This window comes from Geotrypetes seraphini, chromosome 7, assembly GCF_902459505.1.
Source record: "Geotrypetes seraphini chromosome 7, aGeoSer1.1, whole genome shotgun sequence".
In the NCBI taxonomy this organism is placed as follows: Eukaryota; Metazoa; Chordata; class Amphibia; order Gymnophiona; family Dermophiidae; genus Geotrypetes; species Geotrypetes seraphini.
Window position 1 is genome coordinate 115,466,902 of NC_047090.1, and position 15,335 is coordinate 115,482,236.

Genomic DNA, 15,335 nt, shown 5'->3' on the forward strand with positions numbered 1-15,335 from the left:
AGGAGGGGCTGTGAGTCTTGTCAGAGTTTGAGTGCTGATTTTTGGAACAGTATGTGTGCTTCCTGTTCTTGCTGCTGAGAGAATGACCCCCGTTTACCCACTTCTGGTATAGAAAAAGCAGATTGTAAGACCATCAAGGCTTCAGTGCATATAAAGCCTAATTTTGCACAGGGATATTCAAGTGTGGATGTCTACAGTTTGCAGAATGGAAGCGCAGCAAACTGAGAAATAGGAAAGCCAGGGTTGAGATCTCATTGATGTTCTTGGGATCCTCCAGGGACAGAAAACTATCTAGTACACCTGAATGTAACTCACCTTGAACTACTACTGAAAGATGCTAGCTAAATCCAAAGGCTCATTGAATGTGAGGGGAAAAACCTACCCAAAACACATGTACCTCATAAAATAGCCCTACTAGACATACTGCAAGAGACATTTGGAAAACCAGAGGCTTTGCTCGGGGATTTTGAACATGTAAGCATTGCTACTTATATGTAAATGGCAATTTTACAACCAATGTGTTTAAGTGCTACCACTTGCAAAAGTAAATGCTGGATCTAAGAAAACTGAATGTCTAAAGGGAGGCAATTAACAAGCAAAGCTACAAAACACTAACCCCCTCCTTTACAAAGCCATGCTAGCGTTTTTAGCGCTGGTCGCCGTGGTAACAGCTCCGACATTCATAGAATTAACCTTATTGTAAACTATTTCGATATGAATGATAGACGGTATATCAAGAAATTATTAAACTTGACGTAATCCCTCATCCGAACAAAGTTAGATTTAAAAAATCTAGAACCTTTACTTTTGAATGAGCTCTCTCTACACCTGTCTTAATATTAAATCACACCATGCAGTGCAAAAGAGAAAATACACACTTATTTCTCAGCAGTGGCAGAGCTAAAACTGAATTTTTGATAGGGCTTGAGGTTAAAATGGGTGAACACTAGGTAGTGCCAATGGTATCTCTGCCTCCAGGTCTCTGCTTGTTGGCCTGTGTTATTCTAGTTGACTGGGTAGGTCTGAGTCCAAAATGGAGGGGGTCAAAGCACTATCCTGGCCCAGCTGTGGCTATGCTCCTGCTTCTCAGACCTACCCAAAGCATGCCTAAGACATGCCCCTTTGAAAACTAAGTGCACTGAGGACATACCAGTGTAAAGAACGGCTTTGCTAAAATCAATACTTAGATCTGTTAGCCTATTTATGTGTGTAAACCAGCTACTTATACATGGTAATGCTGCACAACCTCCTAAAATAACTTCTATACTTTGTTTAATGAATATTATCTGTATAAGATAAATGATTTTAGGTTTAATTAATATTTGATATACTTTCGCAGAGAAATAAATCAGAGCAGTTTACATAATATAAAAGCATAGAAAGAAAATACTTTTAAGCTCTGACAGAAGCTAAAGTTCCAGAGCAAAAACAAGTTCTCCATAGCTCTATTTACTCCCAAAGATGTTGATGTATGGCTAGATGCACTAAAAATACCAGCTGGATCGCTGTTGGCCCATTCTCCAGCAGCGATCGATGCACTAGCAAGCTTGCATGCAAATGCGACTGGTCAATCGCTCAGTGAGCAATTGACACATGTGCAGAGTCTTAACAGCATTGACAGGGGAAGCAGTCTCCTGTCTCTGCTGTTAGGGCTTCTTTTTTTTATGGCACAGAGGTTGTGTTTATGTTACAACGCACAATCCGTCCCATTAAAAAAAGAAACAAGCCCTGTGCCATTTTCCCCACTGGCTAGGCACCCCCTAGCCACCGTCCCCCTCCTGAACCCAAACAAATGGCAGGAGGGATGCCCAATCCATCCTGCCATGCAGAACACCCCTGTGCCATGGTCCCCCCTGCGCCAGGCAACCTGAACCACCGTCCGTTCGCCCTGAACCCAAAAGAAATGGCAGGAGGGATGCCCAATACCTCCTACTACGCAGAACACCCTTGTGCCATGGACTCCTTCTGTGCCAGGCACCGCCCCTCCGAACCCCCAAAAAACGGCAGGAGGGATGCCTACTCCATCCTACCAATGACACCTCCCCCACTCCTCCGTACCTTTTTAAAAAGTAGGAAACAGGAAGCTCGTTCTGAGGCTCCTGCTTCAGGCCACCAGTCCTAAATGATAAGGGGGACAGTGGCTTGGGGGACCTGGAGTAGGGGGGGGCCATGGCGCAGGGGTGCTCTGTGTGGCAGGAGGGAGTGGGCATCCCTCCTGCCATTTTTGGGGGGGTTCAGGGGAGGATGGACAGTGGCTCGAGGGTGCTTGGCGCAGGGGGAGCAATTTTCTCTCGTGCCGCATTTATCAGAGGTCATCGTGGAGGGCAGTCATTGATGGTGGGAGACTTTTTTTTTTTTAATGGGACAGATATTTCGCGTATGTGACACATGCAAAATATCTGTACCATTGAAAAAAAAACAAACGAACCAAGCAGATCTATCGGTAACACAGTTACCTAATTAAGATATCTCAAAAATCAGCCTCACAAAACATCCAACCCACATCAAAATCTTGTATAGAACAAATGGGTGAAAAGATGATTAAACAATTTTGTACTATTCCCATCTAAATACTTTTTTTTTTATATAAACCCAAAACCAAAAGGATTAATACTCTTTCCTCAAGTAGGCAAACTGCTGTTTTTTTTAAAAAAAAATACCATCACTTACATCAGGGGTGTCCAACCTTTTGGCTTCTCTGGACTGCATTGGCCGAAAAAAATGTTTCTGGGCCCGCACAAACGCTGCAGCAAGACAAAGGAGGGAGCCGGCAAGACAGTAAACACCCGGGGGCAGCAGAGGAAAACACTGCATCGCCCTTGACCGGGGCTGCACAAAATACTTCATGGGGCCACAGGTTGGACACCCCTGACTTACATAATGACACTTAAAGCTTTCCTTAGAACACTTTACTAATACTGAAGAATGAACATACGTATCATATTGTTCTGAAAAAACAGAACATAGGACCTCTTATGATCTATATATCATTTCAGGTCCATATCCTGTGTCACATTTTGCAGAATCATTTATGTTCATTCCTCTTTCCCATTCCTTAACATATAAAAAAAACATTTTTTTTCTTATGTATGTATGCTTCAATTTTATTCCCTTCCCCTCCTAACGTTTCTATGAAGAAAGGCAACACTTATCTTTAGTGAATCTTGCCACAATCAGCGCTGGTTTATATTTTAAACTCCCTGGGAGTTTAAAATATAAATCAGCGCTGATTGTGGCAAGATCCTATGATCTGTTTTTTCAGAACAATATGATATGTTCTTCAATATTAGTAAAGTATTCTAAAGGAAGCTTTAAGCATCATTATGTAAGTGATGGTATTTTTAAAAAACCCAGCAGTTTGTCTATTTGAGAAAAGAGTATTAACCCGTATGATTTTGGATTTATATAAAGGAAAGTATTTAGATGGGAATAGTACAAATTTGTTTAATCATCTTTTCACTCATTTGTTCTATACAAGGTAACACAGTTACCGACTGGTCTACTAGACCAATTGGTTTTTCCGATCGCTAACCCCCCCCTTTTTTTTTTTTTTTTTTTAATAGCTAAGTTATGTTAGTGCATCAATTGCTTGGCTACTTTGCATGGGGTTTTAGCTAATTTGCATGGCCAGATCAGAAAATAGGAGATTGAGGGGAAAAATACACGATGGGCTGTTTTGTGCATCGGGTTGGTAAAAGCAATTGTTGCTAAAGCTTGAAAAGAGGAGACTGAGAGGGGACATGATCGGAACGTTCAAGATACTAAAGGGACTAGACTTAGGGCTCCTTTTACTAAGCTGCTATAGCATGATTAGCGTGCGCTAACCCCTGCGCTGCGTGGAAAATACTAAAGCCAGCTCTATGGAGGCGTTAGCGTCTAGCACGCACGCTAAAACCGCTAGCGCAGCTTAGTAAAGAGAGCCCTTAGTAGATAAAGACAGGTTGTTCACCCTCTCCAAGGTAGGGAGAACGAGAGGGCACTCTCTAAAGTTGAAAGGGGATAGATTCCGTACAAACGTAAGGAAGTTCTTCTTCACCCAGAGAGTGGTAGAGAACTGGAATGCTCTTCCGGAGTCTGTTATAGGGGAAAACACCCTCCAGGGATTCAAGACAAGGTTGGACAGGTTCCTGCTAAACTGGAACATACGCGGGTGAGGCTGGACTCATTTAGAGCACTGGTCTTTGACTGGTCTGAGCAGACTGCTGGGTAATTCTTATGTTCTTAGTTCATCTAGCACTTTGAGTCTGAGCAATGTTCTTTCTAATTCTTCACCACAATATTGTGATATCCTAGGCATAATGCAGCAAGAACTCCAAACACAGAGGAGAGTGTGGTGTAATTGTTAGAGCTACAGACTCAGCACTCTGAGGTTGTGGGTTCAAACCCCATGCTGCTCCTTGTGACCTTGGGCAAATCACGTAATCCTCCACTGCCCCAGGTATATTAGATAAACTGTGAGCCCACCGGGACAGATAGGGAAAATGCCTGAGTACTTGATTTGTAACATGTTCTGAGCTTCTTTGTGAGGATGGGCTAAAAAAATCAAATAAATAAATAATAAGGAAGAGTCAGCCTTTCACAGAGCCAGGGAACACTCCAGCGTAAAATGTAATAATACTGCTTAAGGAAAGAGCTACTGGGTAATGTAGTTCTAAAAAAGCAAAGAACAGTGGGCCCCTACAGCAGCAGGAGAAAAAGGGCTCTAGAAAGAGAGAAAGAAGGTAATGTTTTAAGGCAATGTCTAGCTGCAGAGGGCAGAACCTGAAGAGCCAAATGATAAAGATATTACTTAGAGAAAACAGGTAAAGGGGATGGAACTTGATATACTGCTTTTTCGTGTGGTTTCAGTCAAAGCAGTTTACGTATTTTAGACAGGTACTTATTTTGTACTTGTGGCAATGAAGTGTTAAGTGACTTGCCCAGAGTCACAAGGAGCTGCACTGGGAATTGAACTCACAGCCTCAGGGCGCTGAGGTAGCTGCTCTAACCACTAGGCCACTCCTCCAACTGCCAGGGATATAGAGTGCAGAGCACATGAAGGGCAAAGAGCTTGCACAGTGCAGGAGACCAACAGAGAGGAACAAAGCAGAGAGAGAGCAATTGTGGTAAGCAGATAGCTGCCACTCCAAGTAGAAGAAGCTCGACAATAAGTCCAGGGAGCCTGCAGACTCGGGGCTAGCTTACAGAATCAGAAGACAGCTGTGGAGAGGGAGGGAGTCCTCAGTTGCTGAATGAAAGTTTATAAATACCTAATATACAAGGGTCATTTCATAAATAATGCACACTTAGAAACATAGAAGATGACGGCAGATAAGGGCCATAGCCCATCAGGTCTGCCCACTCTACTGACCCACCCCCAAGTCTACTATCCTAGGGATCTCACTCCTGGTGACAGGTTCCCTTGGCTTAACCCTCTAAGGCAGGGGTGTCCAATGTCGGTCCTCGAGGGCCGCAATCCAGTCGGGTTTTCAGGATTTCCCCAATGAATATGCATGAGATCTATTAGCATACAATGAAAGCAGTGCATGCAAATAGACCTCATGTATATTCATTGGGGAAATCCTGAAAATCCGACTGGACTGCGGCCCTCGAGGACCGACATTGGACACCCCTGCTCTAAGGGATCCCACATGGGCATCCCATTTGCTCTTAAATTCTTGCACGCTGTTTGCCTCGATCAACCACTCTCTCGGTGAAGAAATATTTCCTGTTGTCACCATGAAATTTCCTGCCCCTGAGTTTGAGCGGATGCCCTCTTGTGGCTGAGGGTCCTTTGAGAAAGAGAATCTCATCTTCCATCTCGATACGGCCGGTAATATACTTAAACGTCTCGATCATGTCTCCTCTCTCCCTAAGTTCCTCGAGTGAGTACAGCCGCAAATTTTTCAGCCTTTCCTCGTACGATAGATCCTTGAGCCCCGAGACCATCCTGGTGGCCATCCGTTGCACCGACTCTACTCTCAGCACATCTTTTCGGTAGTGTGGCCTCCAGAATTGCACACAGTATTCCAAATGAGGCCTCACCATGGTTCTGTATAATGGCATTATGACTTCATGCTTCCGGTTGACAAAACTTCTGCGGATGCAACCTAACAACTGTCTTGCCTTAGATGAAGCCTTCTCCACATGATCAGCAGTTTTCATGTCTGCGCTGATGATCACTCCCCAGTCTCGTTCTGTTGAAGTTCTAGCTAAGGTCTCACCATTCAAGGTGTAAGTTCTGCACGGATTTCTGCTGCCGAGGTGCATGATCTTGCATTTCTTAGCATTGAAGCCCAGCTGCCATGTCAAGGACCAAAGCTCCAACACTATTTTTTTTTTTTTTTTTAATTTACATGTTTATTTTTTTTTCAAGTATTTCTTTACAATCCTTCAATATAGTCTCCCTTCTTTGCAATGAATGCGTTCCAACGTCTGGGAAGTTTCATTATTCCATCCAAGATATCGTTTTTGTTCAGTTGCCGAATGGGTCGGATAATGACAGAAGAAAGTTCTTTCAGAGATGCAAAACGATGCCCATGAATAGGTTGTTTCATCGTTGGAAAAAGGTCGAAATCTGGTGGACTCATGTCTGGACTGTAGGGAGCATGAGGTAACACCTCCCAGCCGTATTTGCGTAGTTTTTCAATGATGACATTCCCTATGTGTGGACGAGCATTGTCGTGAAGAATGAGTGGCCCAACCAAGAGTAACTGAAGTCGTTTTTTGTGCATTTTTCTGCGTTTTTTTTTTTGGCAAAATATCACAATAATACACTGCTGTGACACTTCTTCCACATAAGCAAAAATCATCATTTGTTTGACTTTTGATTGAGCTTGTCGAAACTTTTTTGGTCATGGGGAAGATGGAGCTCTCCACTCATTGGGACTGTGATTTCAGTTCCTGTTTCAATAGCAACAATGCGATTCAAGAATGCTTGACCTTCAGCGTCGAATCTTTGTTTCAGCACAGTTGCATTATCCAGGCGTCTCTGATCGTCAACACAGTACCCGAGACACCTGCAGCCTCCATTCCCTACACTTGTCACTATGTACACTACAGAGCTCTTAAGCACACGTCCTGCTGCTTCAAGCACTGAAGTGAAAATGAAACAAGGTTTACTGCAATTGCATCATCCACTCCACAATGTTGCCAACCTGTGCATTATTTATGAAATGACTAAACTAAACTAAACCTTAAGTTTATACACCGCATCCTCTCCACGGAAGTGGAGCTCGGCACAGTTTACAAGAACTTAAAATATAAGAAGAGAAAGGAAAAGGTTTACATGAGCTTATATATAGAATGGAAGAGTAAGGGGGAAAATAGAATTACATGTTAGAGAAGAGCCAAGTTTTCAGTTGCTTGTGGAATAGTTGGAGAGAGCCCAGGTTCCGCAACGGGATAGTAAGGTCGTTCCAGAGACCTGTGATTTTGAAGAGAAGAGATTTTCCCAGTTTACCTGCATAGAGAATACCGCGTAGAGAGGGGAAGGATAGTTTATATCTTTGGGCGGGTCTGGTGGAGTCAGGACTCGAGGAGTTAAAGGATAGTGGGATTAGGGGAGGAAGGATGCCGTGAATGATCTTAAAAGCCAGGCAGGAGCATTTGAAATGGATTCTGGAAATCACTGGGAGCCAGTGAAGATTGGACAGGAGTGGGGAGACATGGTCAGATTTGCGTTTTGCAATGACCCTCATACATTTATGGAATGCCCCTATCTCAAGGAAGGAAAAAATATCACAATGCTATTTTTGTGGATTTTCCTGATTGCTTGGTTACTTTGAGTAATGTGCCAGCAGTTAACGACAGATCATCAGCTGTGCCCAATCATACCAGGGTTTCTGCATTCATTCTCTCTGGAAGAATGTGGCCAACTTACATGCAGTTGCGACTGGCGAGATCTCTGTGGATGAAGTTTTTTGCACTGAGGTACTCCATTCCACTGCAGATATCAATCATGAATCTTATTAACGTCTGGATTGGTATATTCTAAGAGAGAGCAAACATGGAAGGTCAGAGATAAACACATACGGGCGATGCAAAACTATTCAGCATGGCTGAGAGATGGAGAATTTTCTGTTAGAGAAATATAACTGCAGATTGTCTTAAAATTGCAAAAAAATAAAAAAAATAAAAAAATCTAAAGAAATGCAATAGCCTCAGTAAGGCCTGAACCTGTTGTCCCTGTAGATAACCGCGGGAAACCATCCTGGGTCATTCTTTAGCATCTATCTCAACCTCAGTCCTTCTACACCAGCATTCTTCAATGCAAGGCTTGAGAGTCAGTGTATGTGCCCATTCGTACTCTGATTCTTCCCTCTCTCCTTAAAGAAAGACAAGGGGATGGTTTCTTGTGATTAACCGTGGGGACAAGGACAAATTCTGTCCCCGTGTCATTCGCTAGTTGGTACATCTATTAACCATACCTTTCCACTTCATTACCTGCTTCAAATCACATTTTTGTTAGATTTTTAAAACTTAGATACAATTGTGCAATTAGGACAATCCATTCTTCATTCCCAAGCAGGTCTACTTGAGTAAATATGAGGCTTTAAAATACAGAACTGAGGACACTATCTTTCATTTTGAAAGGCTGGGGCACTTGTTTAAAAGTTTCTTCTTAGGGTATGAACAAGTGGGGAAGCACCTTCCTTTTGGGCTTGGCAAAACCGATTGCATGACCTTTCTCTTTACAAACCCAGCGCCTTAAAGTCATTCACCCAGAAATGCCACTCAGTCAACGCACCTACTCTCACCAGATGCTACTTAGTGCATATGTTTTATTGTCATGTCTATATTGTAATTTATGTAAATTATGTCATCTCTGTCCTGTCTTGATTATTATGGATGTACTTTGTAACCCGTTCTGGGCTCCTTTGGGAGGACGGGCTAAAAAATTGCATAAATAAATGTTGAAGCACAGGCAAGCCAATTTACTTTTAATTGGAAAAAGTTATTTATGGCTATTTGGGAGGTATATATTCAATCCCTAGCATATAGGACATGTAGTTTAATCCTTAATTCATTCTAAATAGCTCATGAATTAGAGAGTGACCTCTTCGCTTTCTTACTGGGAATGAGATTTTGGGGGAGAGGACTTAATTTGTGATGTCTTTAGGCAGTAGGGGTAGCTTATATTTAGTTAGTTTTTGGAAGAGGAGGTTTAGCTGACCAACTTCCCAAGTTGTATTTTAAGTTATATTGCATTATCATCATCGTTGGTTATCCCTTATTTGTTATTGTATCATGGAAGAGTGTTTGGAAAGAGGCTAGCTTTAAGGGAAGGATTTTTTTCTTTTTTATACATATGTACTTGGTATGTTATTTCATTTTATTGACATCTGTTTGTTACATTTTATATTGGTTAGGGGAAAGGGATTGGGACTTGTATACTGTTTTGTAGTTTTTACAACCAACTAAAAGCAGTTTACATACAGGTACTTCTGGCATTTTCCCTATCTGTCCCAGTGGGCTCACAGTCTATTTAATGTACCTGGGGCGGTGGAGGATTAAGTGACTTGCCAGGGTCACAAGGAGCAGCATGGGCTTTGAAACCACAACCTCAGGATGCTGAAGCTGTAACCACTCTGCAACTCTGTTCTGACTTTCAAGTTAACAAACAGATTTAAACATATACAATAGAGTAAGGCTTCTAAAATGGTGTGTGGTCTTTGTCATAAGGCATATGGAGACAGACTTAAAAATCTCTATATGTATACTTTAGAGGAAAGGTGGGAGAGGGGAGCTATGATAGAGACATTTAATTACCTATATGGCATAAATGCGCATGAGTCGAGACTCTTTAATTTGAAAGGAAGCTCTGGAATGAGAGGTCGCAGGATGAAGTTAAGAGATGATAGGCTCAGGAGTAATCTAAGGAAATACTTTTACAGAAAGGATGGTAGATGCGTGGAACAGTTCCCCGGAAGAAGTGGTGGAGACAGAGACTGTGTCTGAACTCAAGAAAGCGTTGGATAGGGATAGGCATATGGAATCTCTTAGAGAGAGGAAGAAATAATGGTTACTGCGTATGGGCAGACTAAATGGGCCATTTGGCCTTCGTTTGCATCATGTTTCTATAGTATAACAGTGAAAACATGTGAAAGTGTAAAAAAAAAATCTGAATAAAACCCTCCTGAGGTTTAAAAATATTGATCTTTAAGTGTCTGACTTGGGGTTGGACCAAGGGTATCAGACACACTAGGCCAGTGGTTCCCAAACCAGGTCCTAGAGCAGGGGTGTCTAACCTGCGGCCCCGTGAAGTATTTTGTGCGGCCCTGGTCGAGGGTGATGCAGTGTTTTCCTCTGCTGCCCCTGGGTGTTTACTGTCTTGCCGGCTCCCTCCTCTGTCTTGCTGCAGCGTTTGTATGGCCCCAGAAAATATTTTTCTGCTAATGAGGTCCAGGAAGCCAAAAGGTTGGACACCCCTGTCCTAGAGGCACTCCAGAAGGTTTTCAGGATATCAACAATAAATATTCATGAGAGAGATTTGCATTAAATGACACAGGGACAAATTTTTCCCGTCCCTGCAGGAACTCAATTTTCCCATCCCCGTGAGTTTTGTCACTGTCGCTGTCCCATTCTTTTAAGCTCTGCCTTAAACACACAAGCCTCGAACACTTATGATTTTAAAGTGTTTGAGGCTTGTGCAGATGAGGATAGAGCTTACAGGGATGGGGCATGGACAGGAAAAGAACTCGCCGGGACAGGAAAATGAGTTCCCAAGGGGACGGGAAAAAATGTGTCCCTGTGTCAGTCTCTAATTTGCATGCAGTGGAGGCAGTGCATGCAGATCTCTCTCATGCATATTCATTGTGGATATCCTGAAAACCTGACTGGCTGGGGTGCCTCCAAGAACAGGTTTGGAAATCACTGCCTTGGCAAACCTTCAAACATGCACCACCATTCAGGGGCAGCTCAAAAGCCATACTGAACTATAGGGGATGGGGGAGGATGGAGGATGACCTCTTTTCCTCTCTAAAATATGTCCCTCAGGTTGCTAGCCATCTCCCTTTTCCCTCTCTGTCCCTCCTCAACTGCCAGCATCATCCCTTCAGCTTTAACCCCCTCACCCTTTCTTGCTGTGCTGCTCCTGCCCCTACTACCTCCTCCCACACTGACTCAAGGGCCCAGATGAATTAAAGTCAGCAATTGTCGCTAAACCAGTTTTGACTACGTTGTTTTCTGTGGGATCGCTCATTCTCTGATCCGGCCATGCAAATAAGGTCATTAATATTGAAATGCCAGGTAAACTAGCTGAGTAATTGATGCTCTAACATGGCTTCGCGATGCACAAAGTGATTACTTTTAGTGATCTGAAAAAAGTGATTGGTCATAACCAGTCACTTACCTGTCCTACCGATAGTTCAGCCCTGAAATTAATATATGAGGGCCGTTCCAAAAGTATCAGACCTTAATTTTTCTTGTGTAAACAAATAAAGATAGGGAGGTGTGGTTTGGTACAAGTATGTAGGTAACCCTAATGTACATACTTAAATTTTTTCCCGCTTACAGAAGCTGTCAGTCGCTGGCAGAGTGACTGCCGATGAGTGAGGAAGTGTAAGTGAGCGTCGTTGGATTTTCATTTTTGACAAAATGACAGAAACAGTTGAACAATGCTACTGTATTAAATTTTGTGTAAAGCTTGGCGATTCCCAAGTGGAAACGATCTGCAAGATTCAACAGGCCTTCGGGGACGAAGCAATGGGCACCACACAGAAAAGGAAGTGGTACAACTGCTTCAGAGATGGCCCCACATCAGTGGAGAGTGAAGCATGTTCTGGTATGCCCTCAACATCCAAAAATGAGATCGTCATTGACCATATGAGGACCCTGGTGATGCAGGATCATCAAATCACGATCACAGAAATTGCAGACGAGGCAAGCATTAGTGCTGGATCCGTTCATTCCATTTTGACTGAGGATTTGGGCTTCAGGAAAATTTCAACGAAGTTCATGCCAAAGCTGCTAACGATCGAGCAGAAGCAACTCTGTTTGGAGATCGCACAGGACATGCTGGAGACTGTGAACAGTGATCCCAACTTCCTCAGCAGTGATCACTGGCAATGAGTCCTGGGTTTATGGGTATGACCCAGAAACCAAGTTGATGTCATCATAATGGAAGCATTCAACATTCCCGAGGTCAAAAAAAGCAAATGTATTATAAAATATATGGGTATAAAGTATGTGTTCTTTACACCAGACTATCTACGATCTTTTTTAGATCGCAAGCTTCTCGTGTTTCCTCAGTATATTAAATTTTTGACAGTCAATAGCACATGAACGTGCTTTCCTGCATTGTGTAGCAATGAACATTGATTTAGATAATATATATACCCCTGAAGCAGGCTTTTGAGCCGAAACCCCGACCATTTACATCAATAAAGTACATTTCTTCATCATTGAGACTTAATTCTGTGCATAAATCCCTGGTTGATGTGTATTGTTCCAGCCCCATTTTTTTTGGTCCTTAATATATTTTACATGCAGACAGTGGTGTAGTAAGAGGGGTGGGGGGCAACTTTACAGGGGCACCTCTTGAAATGTTCACTGATGTTAGCAGCATCATCCACCTGTGGCTCGCGCCGGCCTCGGCTCCCTTCTGACGTCACTTCCTGGTCGCGGGACCAGGACGTGCCATCAGAAGGGAGCTGATGCTGCTCATGTCAGTGAACATTTCAAGAGGTGGACAAGGGAAGGTGCTGAAGTGGTGAGGGGATGAACAGCATGGTGGGGAAGAGCAGAAAGGGGTGCACGGTGCAGCAATGCCGGGCGCTTCCACCCCAGTCACCATTCTCCCTAGCTAAGATACTGCAAGCAGAGGTTATTTACTGCTGTAACACATACTATTTTTATATGAAAGTGGGCAGAAATCTCCATTTTATCATATGAAGGGGGGAATTCATCAAAAAGCGTTACCATGTTAGTGCTTGCTAAATGCTAAAGATGCCTATTATATTCCTATGGGCTTTTATACTATTTAGCACATGCAAATGCAGTAGTACCCTTTAACGAATTCCCCCAAATGCCCACATTAATTATGTCCGGTAATACAATTGACGTTTGATTAGTTCTGAACAGTGGAAACACAGAATGGACAATCTTATGCCAAATATTTCATCCCCATCAGAAAGCAGATCTTAACATTCTTAAAGAAAAAAAGAAATGCCAAAGTTTCCAATAACCCGTCTGATCCTATAAGATGTGTGAGAACTTTAAAACACAAGTGAATTTATTTAAAAGTGGTGATTTTTCCTTTTGCAAGACATACTCTCACTTGGCAAATAAAGCCCTCGTGAAGCAGCTTTCCATATAAACAAGTCTTCAGAACAGCAGCCTAAACCACATAAAGTGCCTCATTATATTTTACAGATGGCAACTTTGGCACTGAAGAGACATTACTTAGGTTTGACAGCATAGTAATAGGCACCACAGAAAACCCCCCAATGAAAGTACAATGGTACTTCAAAGAAAACAAATAAATGCTTATTGGCAAAAAGACAGGATTGGGGCAAAAACTTTCTCCACTCACAACCACCGAATACCACAATATTTGAACAATAATGTTGGAAAATATTAATAGTGAATATAGGGGCCATCAGACCCACTCAATTGCTTAAACAAGTCTTAAGCAAAAAAACCTCCATATTTTAGCCATCGGGTGCCCCTATTTGTGTGCTCATACAGTGAATGAACCCTCATCCCAAATTTTCACATCAAACATTCCCAAGTCCACATCATGGGATACACAAGGGGCCCGATATTCAGACTGTGGGAGGTAGCCTGGTTATCTCCTGTAGTCAGCAACGAACCCGGAAACTCAGTGTCAGGCCGTATCTTTAGCCACCTTTGATATAGCTGATATTCACTGGCTGACTGGCTAAGTTATAGTGGCCAAAGAGACACACATAAATAGTAGGTCTATCTTTGGCCGCTAAATTTAGTTGGTCTGCCATTGAATATCGGTGCTAACCAGCTATGTTGATGGACGTAGCCGGTGACTGGGCTAGCTGCTAAGCACTAATATTCAGTGGCTATTTTGCACTAACTTTTAGCACTTAGCTGGCTTAACACTATTTAACCAGGAGGGACGCCCATTCCCTCCCACTGCCGGTGGACCCCACCCCTGACAACCTCCCCCGGCAGGAAGGATGCCCACTCCCTCCCGGTGCCGGTGATTCCTACCCTCCCAACATCCCTGTCAGGAGAGAAGCCCACTCCCTCCCACAACCGGGGTCTCCCATCCCCTGACACCCCCCATACCTTTTCAACAATGGCCAGCCAGAAGGATGCCTATTCCCTCCAGCTGGCAGGCCCGCTGCTTCAAAATGGCGGGCCTTCCTCTTCCCAGTGCATCCTGGGATTCAATGGGGAGGGGCCTATGGCACTGATTGGCCCAAGCGCTTAAGGCTCTTTCTATGCAAACATTCTGTATAAATAGAAGTCTTCCTCACATGACAATTGGTATAGAGTAGAACTAGATATTTCCCCTTAAAAGTCACCATGCAAAAAGTCTTTATTCTGATTTCAACAGTTAACAGCAACATTACCCCTCTCCCAGTAGCAGAAAAATTATGAATATAAAACCTTACAAAAGTCATTCAGATTAATATATGTGGACAATTTAGAAAATGAAATGTATCCAGATGATCTGTGGACATTTTTTTTAGAAGTCTTTTTAAAAAACATCTGTTAACACATTTTTCATGTTTTCACTATTGCATGATATGTATGCATATTTTAAAAAGCGAATAAAAAAGTTTCCTGAATGTGATTTGAAGCCGATGATAAAGTGGGAAGGCGTGGGAAACAATCATTAGTGGTGTACCAGCCTTACTGAGGCTGTCATATCCTTTATTTATAGACTTTTGATACTTTTTTTGTTGGATGTTTGTCAGATTTTAAAGGCAGCCTGCAGCTCCCATTTGAATACAGAATATTAATTTTGTATAAGATTTGTTACTTTGGCTTTGTTTCAAGCATATTCAATAGGTCTTGTTTGTTTTTGAAGGTAAGGAATTGCATGCAGTGAAGTAATATGTAGATATCATACTGTTTCTCTTCTACAACAGTACCATGCAACAAACATGGCAAATCTCCCTCGCAATGTCTGCAAGGATTTGCAGTGGGATCTCTGTGCAAGGCCCAGTATCACCAGGGATTTAGTGGTATAAATTCCATTCGAAACAACCTCTTGTAGTCACTCCTGTTTCTTCTGAAGTGGACTCGCTCTTGCTTTAGGGGCTTCTCTGATACTCTGAACTTCTGCCACTGCAGGGATATCTACCGTGTTACCTTAGTGAATAAATTCTTTCCTTTTTCACAACTAGGAGGTAATTCTACAAAGGGGGCAT

The 15,335-nt window shown here is 42.8% G+C and overlaps 1 protein-coding gene across 1 annotated transcript in view; it reads right to left on the reverse strand.

The window, feature by feature from the left end:
* The window catches only part of TYRO3 (TYRO3 protein tyrosine kinase), a 203,089-nt gene that overhangs the window by 17,600 nt on the left and 170,154 nt on the right, over window positions 1–15,335 (reverse strand). The window contains exon 16 of the mRNA XM_033952099.1: window positions 7,862–7,971. Within this exon, the coding sequence (XP_033807990.1) occupies window positions 7,862–7,971 (110 nt within the window). The remainder of the gene's footprint in view (window positions 1–7,861; window positions 7,972–15,335) is intronic.